Source organism: Protopterus annectens, chromosome 12.part0, assembly GCF_019279795.1.
Source record: "Protopterus annectens isolate FY-2018-M chromosome 12.part0, PAN1.0, whole genome shotgun sequence".
NCBI classification, from domain to species: Eukaryota; Metazoa; Chordata; order Ceratodontiformes; family Protopteridae; genus Protopterus; species Protopterus annectens.
In genome coordinates, this window is record NC_056746.1 from 270760692 (window position 1) to 270776273 (window position 15582).

Genomic DNA, 15582 nt, shown 5'->3' on the forward strand with positions numbered 1-15582 from the left:
GTTTCTGTGAAATGTTTTCTGTCTAACCTTGCCCAGTTATTGTGCTTTGGTGAATAATATGTAAATTTTGTCAGAGTTTATGCTACTGAATTCACTTCTTTTTGTTGCATTTTTTCTTCTGGGCCCCTAGATACATAATCATTATTGCTAAAATAAAGCAACAACCACGGACCAAGTGCCAAACAGTCACAAATCAGAAGAAAAAAGCACTCTAGCTGCTGCCGCCCACAAACTTGTTTAATAACACAGCACAGCATACCCAGTAAAAAGTAACGCTGAACACAGTTCTCCCTATGTTTTCATCCAAGACTTAATCTGAATGGTTACAAACGCTACTCCCCATTTTATACAAAACCACTTCACCAATAAAGCAATTAAAACAATAAATTAATTCATTAAGCTTTTTCACCTGCTTAACACAACCATGAACTTGCTTACAAATATAGTGCTTAAACTGCTAAAAATTGCTATAAAAATATCCATACATGATTTTATCAAAAAACGAATAATCCCTATTTATACACTATCAAAAACATTTAATAAAAATCTATTTTTTATATATATATATATATATATATATATATATATATATATATATATATATATGTATTAAAACACATTAAACGAAAACACAACGAAATGCATATACAAAAACAATACTTTGCTACCATCTAGTGACCTAAAAGTTCATTACACTAACAAATGTTGTTTTGTCATTCAGCTTTTCCCGGTTAGGGGTCGCCACAGCGGAACTCCGGTCCGCTAATGATTGACAGTAGATTTTCATGAACGTCGAGGTGCCAGCTCTTGATGTTCAACCTTCAACAAAGGCACACCCATTTACACATGTCTTTCGAACACCTACCCAACCGCGGGGAGGACATGCAGACTCCACACAGAAGGCACTCCCCGCACTGCAGCCGAGAATCGAATGGGAGAACCTCTTGCTGTGAGGCAACCACGCTACCGCTGCACCACCGCGGATTCATAACATCAAAAATCAAGTGTCAGACTATCTGAAACCATGGAGTGGTCAGTATCTGTGTGTTAAAAATCTGACTTGTTAAAACATTAAAAAGTTTCTAAAGGATATGTTTAAATACTTATGTACAAAAATGAATGAATAGATAAATACATAGATACATAAATAGGGTGATACGTCGCCCTATAATTTAGCTGCTCTTAATTTCAGTACAGGTGTAAGGGAGACCATTTCATTAAGCCCTGGCCATTTATTCACCTCAAGGAACAAATGCCAGTAAGTACACTTCTCGATATTTATTTGGCGTCTCCCATGGTCCCCCACGGATATCCATCTGTACTTCCTCTAGCACAAAAAATACAAAAGTAGCCCCTCTGCATGTCAAAGTATGTTTATCTAGGGCATTCCTATTATTGCCCTTTTTAATATAATAACTGTGCTCATGTATTCTTCTTTTTAAGCACCTTTCGGACTTTCCCCACATAAAAACTCCAGTTAATCCTGAAGGGACTCATGAAACCCGTGTTCGAAGAGGCCATGGATACTGCTTCCAGTTCAAAATCTGAAATGAGATCTCCGGCTCCGTCAGTCTCCTCGGAGCCACCGGAGAAAGTTATGAAACTGGCTTTGACCTCCTCGGCTCCACTGTCCTCGGGGCTGCAGGAAGTATCTGTGTTGATGGAACCGGTGTCGGCTCCAATTTTATTGGAACCTCTTCAGAGCCGATCGCCCAGTACTAGACCAGCGTCACCTGAGAGGAGATCCAGATCTCCCTCCCTGTCCTCCAAATCCTCCAGGACACTTTCAGATGTGGATGTCGATAGGGTGGTGCAGAGGCTTCTTCAGTCACCGGTTTTGGCTAAATTGTTCTCCGCTCCGTACCAGTTGGCTCCGGAGCCTGTCCCGGCACCTTCTTCGATTATTCCTCCTCCGAGCGCATCTCTGTCTTCGGAGCCGGAATGCTCCGCAACATGTGATGTTCCTAGGTCAGTTCCGATGGACCCTCTGGGCTCATCGGTGCCGACATCAGCTCCGACCCCGTCGGCGCCGTCCACGGGGTTCGGGACTCGGGATTTTTCAGTCGGGCCCGAGGGGGACACCTCGGGACACCTTTCGGTTCTTAGTCTCCCGCTTGGAGATTGGCCCTCTGGTCTTCTTTATGCTTTCACTCGGTCTCCCTTGCTATCAAAAGTGATTCAGAAAGCGCAATCCTTGGGAAGCAGAATGATTCTAATTGCTCCACACTGACCTCATCAGGTCTGGTTCCCCTTTCTCCATCCCTACATTGTGGACACACCTTGGACTCTGGACCCACAAACAGATTTACTGATACACATGTCGGGACAGTTCCACCCCTCTCTATGGACCCTCAGGTTGACAGCCTGGCTACTCCACTTTAGTAGTTAGTTAGGTTTCCTAATTTTTCACCTGAGGTAGTTCACATTTTATCTTCCTCTCATAAGCCCTCTACTAGGAAGATTTATTCCAGCACTGACCTCGTCAGGTCTGGTTCCCCTTTCTCCATCCCTACATTGTGGACACACCTTGGACTCTGGACCCACAAACAGATTTACTGATACACATGTCGGGACAGTTCCACCCCTCTCTACGGACCCTCAGGTTGACAGCCTGACTACTCCACTTCAGTAGTTAGTTAGGTTTCCTAATTTTTCACCTGAGGTAGTTCACATTTTATCTTCCTCTCATAAGACCTCTACTTGGAAGATTTATTCCAGCAAATGGAAGAGGTTTTCTGTTTGGGCTCATACCCAAGGAATTGACCCTTACACAGTTCCAGTTGCTTCCGTCTTGGAGTTTTTGTCTATGCTTTTCCAGCAGGGCTCAGCGTCTACTACCATTAAAGTTCAATTGGCAGCAATTTCTAATTTTCATCCTGCTAGGAGGCTAGTCTGATGGCTCACAGACTCTCTAAGGCTTTCCTGATGGGCACTCTGTTACTCCGTCCTCCTGTCTCAGAACCGATCATGCCCTGGGATCTGAATTTTATTCTACAAGCCCTTACTTCACCACCCTTTGAACCTGCAGCTACCTGTGACTTAAAATTCTTGACCTGGAAAACTGCCTTTTTAATAGCCATCATGTCAGCCAGACGTGTTTCAGAAATCCAAGCTCTTTCTATCAAACCTCCATACTTGATCTTTCATAAGGACAGGGTTTCTCTTAGACCAAACCCTTCCTTTCTTTCTAAAGTGGCGTCCATATCTAATCTTAATCAATCTATTGAGTTGACAGTGTTTTTTCCCCATTTTTCAAACAAGGCAAAATTTTAATTTCATCAGCTCGATGTACACAGACAGTTACGTTTCTATCTGCACAGAACCAAAGATCTCGGAAAAGTCCGATCAGCTGTTTGTCTCCTTTTCAGATAACAGAAATGGGTCCCCTGTCTCCAAAGTCACCCTATCCAGATGGATATCAAATTGCATCTCTTTCACTTATTCCTCAGGGGGTAAAGACCTACTGTTTCCAGTCAAGGCTCACTCTACTCAGGCTGTCTCTACATCTACAACCTATCAGGCCAGGTTGTCTATGGATGATATTTGTGTTGCAGCTACCTGGGTATCTCCTCACAACTTTGTTACTCATTACAAGCTGGACGTGGTATCTACGGGCAGGTCTTCCTTTGGTTCCACAGTACTCAGTAGTATCTTCCTCTGAGCCTCCCAGGATGTAGGTGCTGGGGACGCTGTCCCATGGGTAAGAATGTAGGTGAGATTGGACTACGTAACATCAAGAAGGTATGTACTCCTCATAACGTTCGATGTATGTAGTCCATCTCACCTCACATTCTTTCTTACCCTCCCACCTTCCCCCTTCCTGGAGGATATGGAGGTTAGGTCTGTTTTTAGAGCTCCCTTCATCTTTAGTTTATTCTTCTTTACTTGGATGTTGTTATGCATGGGGTATGAGTGTGGTGTTCGCAGTAAACTAGATCTGGGGATATGGAGCAGTGTAGCATGGGATACCTTCTTAGCCCAGCCAATAGAAGACTCCGAGCTAGAAAAGTTTGGCCAAGTCGGAGCCGATATTCGGCACCGAACCCACGGGTAAGAATGTGAGGCGAGATGGACTACATACATCGAACATTATGGTGAGCACATAACTTCTTGTTTTACTAAAAACCCTCAAAAATAAATGCATGTCCAGAACCTGGTAACTTGGTACAAACACACACAACTGTGTACATCTTCAAATAATGAAGTTTAATCTTCCTAATAGGATCATTTCTGCCAAATAGCTGCTAACACCAGCCCTATTTAGTCTATAATTGAAGTTGTCCATGTTAAGACGCATGTTACAGTAAACTCTGTTAACCAGAACTCAAGCAATCAAAAAAAAATCGAAGAAATACAGTAGTCAGTTTTCATGTTGCACTTTTTTTCCCCCCGCAGAAACATTCCTTATATTTTTAGAGTTTTAAAAATGAAGATACAAATTACCTTTCTCCCCAACCTGAGAACATGTCAAACCAAACAAGCAAATCGCCAAAATGTCACCACTTGCTCCATACTCAAGTTTGCATTAGATTGCACATCCTCTCTCAAACACTGTCTCTTCAGATTTCATACATGCATTTACTCACTCTTTCTTTCTCTGATCTCTCTCACATGCACACACTCTTGAGCTTTCATGCATCTCTCTGACCTCTCACATACAGTCACTTCTGCTTTCATACATGCATTCACTCTCTCTATTCAGTTCCAGTCCACTCAGCATGCCACTGAATACTGTTCTGCATGCCATGCTTTCTAGAGGAAATATAAGTTTAAAATATTATTCCAGTAAGGCTTTTAATTACTGTATTTCAGTATTAAAATCAAATCAATGCAGTGTTTATGGTATGGTGTAGCTTCTACTTACACTAATTGGTGTCTCTTTTTTTTTTTTTAATCCTTATTCTTCCTCCCCCACCAGAGTGAAAACAACTTGCATGTTTTCCAAAATCATTAACTTTTAGACTTGAAAAAACCAGTGTTCTCTTTTTTACTGACCTATTTTTGGCTTGTCTCTATGGAAACGTAATAGAACAAAAATGTAGTAGTGTACAACAGCCTAAAAGACCAGCTGAAACATTTAGTACTAAAGGAAAACTTATAATTTGTTTTCGTATTCGTTTCCACTTAAAATTTGTTAGATTAAGGCAACGGTCTTAATCCAGGCATTCACCCATCAGCTCTACATATATTATGATCTGTGTACGTTTAAACTCTAGCCTTCACCTCAGCAACGCAACATTACAGCCTGTTAACTTAAACATGCTTTGTCTAGCTATTTGGTAGCACAAAGTGTTAAGGCTGTGATCTGCTAATGTGCTTCGTGTAGTCCTGGGATGTTCTTCATCTCACATTGCTGCAGTCATAACTTATGGGTAGTCCGCTGTCCTCGGTCGGCCCGAATACCGAAGTATTAGGCTGACGTCGGTCATGGGCGCTTAGATCTGACGTCAGAGCGTCAGGGTATTAAAGCGCATGACCGACGTCATTTCCTCAGTCTTTTTTGCCGCATGGTCCGAAGCAGAAGCAGCGTTTGCAAGTGCCGTTCGGCGTTCTGAAATTTTCGTATTCTGAGTTTCAGACCGAAACCAAGTTGGGCTAAGTACCCCGTTGGGGAATATTTTTGTTTTTTCTTGCCTCAGTTAATTCCGGATGTCAGAAAAAGTGAATAATTGTATTTCTTGTGGGAAACAGATACCGCATAGGGATTACCACTCTCTTTGTATTCCTTGTTTGGGGCCTGAGCACGACGTAGTCGGGTGTCGCTTTTGTGCTAGATTTAATAAGCGCACCATTAAACGTAGGTTAGATTGTGCTAGGCTTGTCTTTGGTAAGCGGTGTAATTACAATATGCCGTCGGATCCTCCGACGCCCGCTACCGCGAAGAAGCGCAAAGATAAATCTTTAAAGTCCAAACAGGATGACTCGTCCGTTCCGGACGCCGGTTCTTTGGACGCTACGGTGGATTCGGTTGATCCGGCCGAGATTTCAACTGAGTCTCAGGGGGAGACGTTGATTTTGCAAGATGTGGCCTCTCAGGAGTCAGTTCAGGCTGAGGGGGCCTCTCAGGTTGCTGTTCTCCCTTCTTTGCCTAAGGTGGTTAGGCCTTCTCCTTCTGTCTCTAAGGTACCTTCCAAAGGCAGGCCTGGTTGGCCTTCCACAGGTGTCAGTCCTAGTTCTGCAGGTACAGTGCCTAAAAAACACATGCTTAAAATGGCAGAAGATTTAATTTCTTTAATCAGGGGTTCTATGCCCCCTCCTGATAAGAGGCCTAGAGTGGAGCCAGAGGTGGAATGTTTGGAGCAGGATTCAGATTACTCAGAGTCTTCAGCTGAAGACATTCAGGATTTCCCTCCTTATTCTGATTCAGACGCAGAGGACTCCAGTCCTTCTGCTTCTCCTCCAGAGGATTTTTCCTTTTCAGAAACCCTGCATTCTATGAGGGAGCATTTTAAATGGGAAGGTCAGGATTTCTCAGATTCCTGTAAGAGGCTTAGGGAATTTCTATTTTTACCACAACATCCGCCCTTGGCTATACCTCCTGTTTTGGATGTTGTTCAAGACTTATTCTCTGAGGCTTCCCTTAATCCAGACTCTTTGCCTCCTGCGCCAGTTAAGCCAGATAGGTATTATAGAGTGCCTGAGGCTCATAAATATTTGTATAAGAGCCCTAGGGCTGACCCAGAAACTATTAGCCAGGGACCTAAGGGTGTCAGGGCTTCTGTTGTAAAGAATCCAGTTCCTATGGATAAGGATGCTAGAGCTTTGGAAAGGTGGGGTAAGAAAGTGTATACCTCTTCCACTTTAGCAATGAGGGCTTTGAATTGCCAGTTTCATATGTTTAAGTACCAGAATTTCCTCCTTTCTCAGCTAAAATCTAAAGTGGATGCTTTGGCAGAGGGCATAGAGTGTAAGGAATTACAGGATTTGGTACATGCCTCTGATCAGGTGGGTAAGCATGCTTTGTAGTGTGGTTTCGATGCTTTACAGGCTTCTTCCAGGGTGGCTGCCACTGGTTCAGTTATTCGCAGGCACGCCTGGCTTAAGGAACAGAATTTGTCAGAGCATGTTAAAGCTAGGATTTTAGATGCTCCTTTGCAGTCTGAAGTTTTGTTTGGTTCTCCTGTGGAGTCTGTCTTGAAGAAAATGGAAGACAAGGCTAAGTCTATGCAGACTGTTAAAGACTTTTTGCAGGTGCAGCCCCCTAAGTTTAGCAGGAACTGGCCTGCTAAGGGTTGGACTTACCCTTCTTCTGATTCGCAGTCTAGGGGTAGATCTAGACGTGGTAGGGGCAGAGCTCAGAGTTCTTTCAGGACTAGACCGTGGAGTTCACCAGCACAATCTACAGGTGAGGGCAGGGGCCAGTCCTTTCGTAAACAGGCCCAATGACCTGCATCTCCAGCTGCCAGATCCTTCCTGTCTGGCAGCTCCTTTGGGAGGAAAGTTGGCACTCTTCAAGCAAAATTGGTTTCTAGTCACCCAGGACAAATGGGTGTTGGACATTATAGACCGAGGCTACAAGTTTTATTTCCACACATTGCCTCCTTTCAAAGGCATGCCAGACGTTCCTCCTCAGCAAAGGGTAGAGGCTCACAAACAGATTTCTTTACTTCTTCAAATGGGGGCTATACAGCAGGTCCCTCTGTCAGAAGTGGGCCTAGGATTTTACTCTCGCCTATTTCTTGTACCAAAGAAAGGAAACACTTGGAGGCCAATCTTGGATTTATCTATCCTCAGCACACATCTGGACATTCCAAAATTCAAAATGTTGACTTTGCAAAAACTTCTGCCTCTGTTGGGCAAAGATCACTGGATGGTAACTCTGGATCTCAAAGAGGCTTATCTTCATGTTCCTATCAGGCACAGTTGCAGGAGATTCCTGCGTTTTCGGGCTGGGACTTTACATTATCAGTTCTCTGCATTGCCCTTTGGCTTATCTACTGCGCCCAGGGTATTCACAAAAGTTCTGGCTCCAGTGATAGCCTTCTTCAGGTTAAGAGGAATACAAATTTATCCTTATTTGGACGATTGCCTGATTCTTGCTCAAGACGAGCACGAGCTTCTTCGCCATCTACAGTATGTTATGACAGTGTTAAGGTGCCTAGGGTATTCTGTGAACGAAACAAAGTCCAGTCTAGTACCCTCTCAGGAAATGTGCTTTCTGGGTGTGAGACTGAATACAGCTTCCCAGATGGCCTTTTTGACCCCGGACAAGCAAAAGAATCTTACACTTTACTTCCATCAATTGTCTCTACGGTCCAGGCTGACTGCAAGGACAGTCCTTCAAGCCTTGGGGTTCATGGCATCTTGTATTCTGGTGCTTCCCAATGCCAAACTGCATATGAGGAAGCTACAATGGTATCTCAAAAATGTATGGACACAACACTGCCAAGATCTGGACACTGTCATTCGGATAATACCTTGCATTCAAAAGGAATTTTTGTGGTGGGCTCAGGAATGTCACCTAAACAAGGGACTCTCTGTGACCTGACCAGAGGCGAGTCAGATTTTAACGACGGATGCCTCAGACAAGGCTTGGGGAGCACACCTCAATGGAAAATGGGTTCAAGACACGTGGCCTGCCAGACTTCAACATTTACATATCAACTTGAAGGAAATGTTAGCAGTCCAGTTTGCATTGATGGCTTTCAAGGATTTACTTCTCCCAGGGCAGGTGTTGATTCAGACAGACAACACAACTGTCATGTGGTACATCAACAAGCAAGGGGGAACCCATTCGTACCCTCTTTGCAGGCAAGCTATGATTTTGTGGGAGACTGCTCTCAGTTTTCAACTCACTCTTCAAGCAAGGTTTCTGCCAGGAGCACAGAACTCCTTAGCAGATGTTTTGAGCAGATGGTTAGTGGATCCCCACGAGTGGAAATTGGATCCTCATGTATTTCGACAGTTGACAATGATATGGGGGACTCCAGACATAGATCTGTTCGCTTCTCCTCTAAATTTCCAGGTGCCAAAGTTTTGCACAAAGATGTTTCATCCCACAGCTTGGAAAGTGGATGCTCTATCATTCAGTTGGAGCAATCTTCACGTCTATGCCTTTCCGCCTCTGCCTCTACTTCCAAAGGTTCTCTTGAAGGTCAGACAAGACAAGCCCTCCATGATTCTAATAGCTCCAGATTGGCCTCGACAGCACTGGTACCCTCTGCTGCGGAGTTTAGTACGGGAACCTCCTTACCCTTTGCCTTTGATTCCACACCTTTTGACTCAGGAGGGCGATCATTTCCTCAATGTCAGGATTCAGTCCCTGCATCTAACAGCCTGGCATATTCTGTTCTAGAACCTGGAGGGTCGCAGCTTCCTCAACAAGTTTTGAATGTTATTTTGGAGGCCAGGAGGCCTAGTACAAGGAAAGTTTATGCTGATAAATGGAGGAGATTTTTTATTTGGAGCAAAGCAAAGAGCTTTGATGTTTCCAGGCCTGATTTGAGTGTTTCTCTTCAATATCTTACAGAATTATTGGACAAGGGTTTGTCTTTCTCCTCTGTAAAAGTTCATGCTGCAGCCATTTCTGCTCACTATGATTGTGACCCACCATTATTCTCTTATCCTTTGTTTAAGCAATTCCTTAGAGGGGCAAAGAACATAAGACCCCCGCGTAGAGCTCCTACTCCTGCCTGGGATCTCAATTTTGTGTTGGAAAAACTTACTTTGCCTCCTTTTGAACCTGCAGCTACGGCTGAGTTAAAGTTTTTGTCTTGGAAGACTGCTTTTTTGTTGGCCATTACGTCTGCTAGAAGGGTTTCCGAATTACAGGCTCTAATGGCAGTTGAACCCTTCCTAATTTTTCATAAGGACAGGGTATCTCTGTGTACTAACCCTACTTTTATGCCTAAAGTGGTTTCAAATGTGGCCTTGAACCAATCTATTCATTTGCCTACTTTTTATGCAGACCCCCAAAATAAAGGGGAGAAAATTTTGCACACTTTGGATATTCACAGGCAGTTGCGTTATTATTTGAGCAAGACTAAAGGGTTCAGACAGTCTCAGCAGTTGTTTGTTTCTTTTGCTTTGGGTTCTCAGGGGAAACCTGTTTCAAAACAAACTATTTCTAAGTGGATTGGCCTTATTATTGCTTTTTGTTATTCTCATCATGGTAAGGAGATTCCAGCTGGAATCAGACCTCACTCAACTAGGGCTACTGCCACTTCTAATGCCTTTTTAAGGGGGGTAGCTACCAAAGATATTTTGGAAGCAGCTACTTGGAGTTCAGTGCACACTTTTTCTAAACATTACCATCTTCCTCTCTATTCCAAATCTAGAGCTGGATTTGCCACTGCAGTCTTACAGGGCATTTTGGCAGCTCCCAATGCTTTATGATTTTGCCAGCCTCCTCTGCTTTGGGATTCTACCCATAAGTTATGACTGCAGCAATGTGAGATGAAGAACATAGTACAGTTTTGTACCTACCATAAATGTAGATGTTCGAGGATCCACATTGCTGCAGTCCAATTTACCCTCCCTCCTTCCCCTCTGTAGTTTGGAGTGGTTGTATGGTTTGGGTTGTAGCTGTTTTGTGTACATAGTTTTAGGGAGTTATTCTATTTTTGGCTGTGGCCTTTATTTTTAGGGCCTTCTGACATCTGGGGCAAGAAAAGACTGAGGAAATGACGTCGGTCATGCGCTTTAATACCCTGACGCTCTGACGTCAGATCTAAGCGCCCATGACCGACGTCAGCCTAATACTTTGGTATTCGGGCCGACCGAGGACAGCGGACTACCCATAAGTTATGACTGCAGCAATGTGGATCCTCTAACATCTACATTTATGGTAGGTACAAAACTGTACTTTTCTCCTCTCACTATTTACATACTGTACGTCACCCGTATCAAGAGATGCTAATGCCTAGTGCCACACAAATGTTTACTTTAAATACTTGGTCCCAGTCCACCCCATTATATTCAGGACTATTTATGGTCAGTGCGCATAGATTGCACTGCTGTGCACCTTTGATACAAACAGCTTTCCCAAGTGCCACAGGTGCAGTTTGCAAACGCCATCTTCCCTTTAAATAGAAAGCTTCCTCCCAAATGCACCAGCACTGTCTGTGGTAGAGTGTAGAATGCTGTGCTGTGCACCTAGCCTGCTGTTGTAGTCTCGAACATTGCTTTGCCCTGTGTATAAGATTGCACTGGCTGCTGCCCACTGCATTATACCAATGGTTATTTAGCTTTCTGATTTGTGCATTTGTCAGTATTGCACATGAAGTGCACTTTGCATTAGGTTTGGCTTACAGTGTTTAGGTTACCATCGAATCCTATCTTTTTTTCTTCCTAAAAGGAGCACCTCTTTACATACATTTTACATGTACATACATGTGGCCAACACTATATTACAAAGCCTCACAGTATTTATCCATAAACTGGTTCAATACATTATGCCTTTAATTCTGCTTTATTTAAGACAGTTATCCAGGTTTCTTATGCTCATGTACAAATAAGTGTTTGTATGCGCTACTAGTAAGCTGGAAGCTGACCATGGGGAATAGTCTGTTTTTATTAAAGTACTTGGAAGAATTCAGCTGGGGTATTTATATAACAGACAGTTGGAATGAGGAGTGTATGATGAACTTCATCAGAAATAAACACTGATTCAGACTACTAATGATTGATATAAAGCACTTCTTACTTGATAGTGATTTTGATTTTGTGTAGTAGAAACTGGTCCTTGTTAGTTTAAGTGAAATAATAGTAGTTGAAAGAGGCAGTTTACAAAGGATCATTTCATTTCACTTTTAGCTGGTTTGTGTTTAGTAAACACATTACACATAGCTGCTGTGTTGAAAAGCTTTCCCCTGTGTTTCTGTCTTTGGCATGTATCTGTAGTTTGAGACTATTGTTAATGTATGTTGCGTGATACTTTCTCTTAGCTTGCCAAAAAGTACCATCCAGACACAAATAAAGATGATCCACAAGCAAAGGAGAAGTTCTCACAGCTGGCAGAAGCCTACGAAGTAAGTACTTTGCGTGTATCAATTCTTATTGCACTGAATATTGTAGTATTGATTAAATATTAACCTGTTTTCTGTGTTCCTTTTAAATTAAACTTGCACCATGTGATCATTCATAGCTTTAGCATAAAATGATGTGACATTTGTCTGAGACAGTGATGCTTAATCTCAGAAAATCTTCCTCCTCTTTGGAAGAGGTGACTTGAAGATGCTTCTCTCTTCAGGTGAAAATTACATTGGAGACACCAGTTTCCTTTTTGTGTTGGAGGGTGAGACAAATAAAAGAAACTGACAAGGTGATTGGCTTAGACCATGAGCCGGCAGGTTATATTGACCTGATGTTCTTCGTGTTTCACTGTTGCAGTCATTACATTTGGGTTATTTGCTTGCAGGTAGCCCTCAGTCGGCCTGATTATCAAAGTCTTGGGTCCTGCGTCGGTTGCTGTCTCATCTTCCATGATGTCAGGTAGTCGGGTATAAAGCATGCAGCCGACGCCATTACATCAGTCTTTCTTGCCGTGTGGTGCCCAAAGCAAAAGCAGTTCGCAAGTGCCAGTCGATCGACTCCTGAAATTTTCGTTTTCGAGTTTCAGAACCAAAGTCTTCAAAAAAGTACCCCACTGGGAAATCCTAACAATTGTATTTCTTGTGGAAAGCAAATACCTCATAAAGATCTTCATTCGTACTGCATTCCTTGCTTAGGCCCAGACCATGATGTCCCTCGCTGTCAGTTTTGTGCCTTATTCAATCCTCGAACTATTGGTCATCTGTTCATTTTAGCTTCAAATTACTTCGGTATTCGGTTTAATTATCCAGAAGTGGCTTCAGTAAGCCATCCAACTACCGACATTCCAGAAAAACGTAAAGATAAAAACAGAGACGGACCGCATAGGTCCAAAGCTGCCGACAACGCTTCCGTTAAGCTAGTCGCCAGTTTGCCGGTACTCACTGAGGCATTTCGCAGACCCTGATGCCCGCTACTTCAGATTCGCAGGCCTCTACTGAGACCCATTCGGAGTCCGGTATGCTGCGAGATGCTTCTTCGACTATGGAACCTGTGGATGTCTCTACCTTGGATGTGTCCGGAGCCGCTGTGCAGGCACCGGCTTCCCCTTATAGACCTTCATCTGCACCAAAAGAAAGAGAACATACAAAAGGAAGCACCTATGCTCTTCATTGGAGTCTTCCACCTTGGATTCCAACTCAGAAGAATGAGGGTTCCCCACTATCTCCTCCATAGGGCACCTCATTTGGCAGTATCCTACAGCTAGTACATCAGAGGAGAGCTTGGCCTGTAGATTTCACTCTACCTGGATGAGAGTGCTGTAATCAAGGCTTATGGTTTGACATGCTCTGCAGTCCTGGGTGGTACCTTCAGCTAATAAGCTCATAAATTTAGCAGCTTGGAGGTCATAGCAGGAATCTGATAATTGTGAGGCAGTATGCATGAAGCCTGATAAAATACTCAGCTCCCCCCCTCCATAGACTGACAAGTTTGGGCTAGATTCCCTCTAGTGGATTCCATTATTGTGACTTTGAAAAGAGAACTGTCATAAGATTCTCATTCCATCCACCCACCTAACAAAGTCCAAGACAATAGACTTGAGAAGTGGACGTATGCTTCAGACACCTTTGTACTACATGTTCTGAACTACTGCTCTCATATAAATTAGATTCCAGTGGGAGTTGGCTCAGCAAGCCCTATCCGCTGTGAGGGATCCTGTTGCAGCTGACATTAGTAAGCAACTGTAAATGACCATTTCTATTATGTTCTGAGCATTTGTATCCTCCTCTTGTACATTAGGCGCAGTGCAGCTGGAGTAGCTGGGGAAGCTGAATTGGGCATTGCCATGAGGTGCTACACTTGGCTGTGCCTGTGTCATTTCATGGACAATTTTAAAGCATCCTTCACAAATGCTTGATAGAAAGGTTCATCTTAATTTGGACCTTCTGTCTGGGAAAGTATGCAGAAGTACAGTCAAGACAACAAGACGTTGCCAGCTGTCAGTTAAGGTTGACACCCCACAGACAGTGTATAGCAGGAGTCAAAAAGGACCATATTCTGTCTGGTTCCACAGTGTTAAACATCGGTAGTTTGACTTGCTTTTGAATAGGGGTGGCTGCAGTTGAGGTGGCCCCTTTAGTGGATGCCAGCCCAGAAGCAGAAGGGGTCCACAGAACCAGGGATGCCGTAGACTCTTTCAGATAAGAGACAACAGTATCCATGAAGGGTTGCCCAACTGCTCTACCCTGTAGGCAGTAAGGGGTTGTTTGTTCCTCCACCCTCCCACATGGCAGGCCATTACACAGGACAAGTGGGTAATAAGGATTATATCCAGAGGATACTACATTCCCTTTTTCCATCCCCTACCCCAGCATGTAAAACAAGCCACCAGAAATGCATTCTCTCTTACTCATAGAAAAAAGACCCATCCAAGAGATCCCGCCAGACCAGGCAGAGTCAGGGTTTTACTCCAGATTTGTTTGCTACCTAAGAAAACTCAACCTTAGACCTATTTTGGAGCTAAGCTTTCTAAATGGATTTGTTCAAAAGACCTGCTTCAGAATGCTCACAGTGCAGTCAATTCTTCCCTGCCTCCGGGGAAAATGATTGGATGTACTTAGATCTTCCAAGACACGCACCTTCACATCAGGATTGGGAAGGAGTTGAGGAGGTTCCTAAACTTCCGATTAGGTGCCAGTCATCAGTTCACGGTCCTGTATTTGGTCTGCTCACACCCCCCAGGATGTTGACCAAGTGCATAGCCATAGCAGCTGTTTACCTATGACTTCTAAGGGTTTAGGAATTTCCTGTACCTGGATAATTGGCTCCTCACTGACCATTCAGTGGAGTCCTCGGTCCAAACTAAAATTACTCTTTTGAACCTATGTACCATCTTGGGGATAACTATCAATTTACAGCAATCAAATCTGTCTCCTTCTCAGACTATCACTTTCATAGGCTGCAGTGTATATACTACTGTGCATAGATTTTCTTTGTGTTTCACTATTGCAGTCATTACAGTTGGGTTATTTACTGCATGTAGCCCTCAGCCAGCCTGAATATCAAAGTCTTGGATTCCTGGTAATCTTTATCTGTTTTAGAGTTTCTAGATGTAGAATTAGGTACAATTAGGCTTATTTCTTGTTATAGCCGTCTGTTACTGTTAAATAGCTTTGGATTAGGTACTTGGTAAAGTATAGCACTTATGATCTAGTATTTTTGATAGTTATGATAAGTGTGTATCTTTTTTTATAGTTGCTGTTGTGATAGTTTACATTACGAATAAGGTTAAAGGTTCAGGATAGGATGCCAGGAGCGGTCTTTTCTGGGTACCAGGAAAAGTCTTGAGTAAAAACCTTGCCCCTTTCTTCTGCTGGTACGGGTTGAACAGCCCTGATACTTAGAGAGAGAACCTGCTGTTGAGCCTCTGCCCACTGATTTGTGGGTGGGCCTGGCCAACCGTTTGGGGTTGGTAAGGTGTGGAAGTGGAATCTGTATCCTTGGAAAACTATATTTAAAACCCATTTGTCCTGGGTAATGAGTTCCCAGTTTTTTGCATGCAGGGCGCTCTTTCCCCCAAGGGACCAGGCAGTTGAGCAGGGCTTGGAAGGT

The 15582-nt window shown here is 43.5% G+C and overlaps 1 protein-coding gene across 2 annotated transcripts in view; it reads left to right on the forward strand.

The window, feature by feature from the left end:
* The window catches only part of DNAJA3 (DnaJ heat shock protein family (Hsp40) member A3), a 911667-nt gene that overhangs the window by 183849 nt on the left and 712236 nt on the right, over positions 1-15582 (forward strand). For both annotated transcript variants that reach the window (XM_044089330.1, XM_044089331.1), the window contains exon 3: positions 11886-11969. In XM_044089330.1, coding sequence (XP_043945265.1) covers positions 11886-11969 — 84 coding nt within the window. The remainder of the gene's footprint in view (positions 1-11885; positions 11970-15582) is intronic.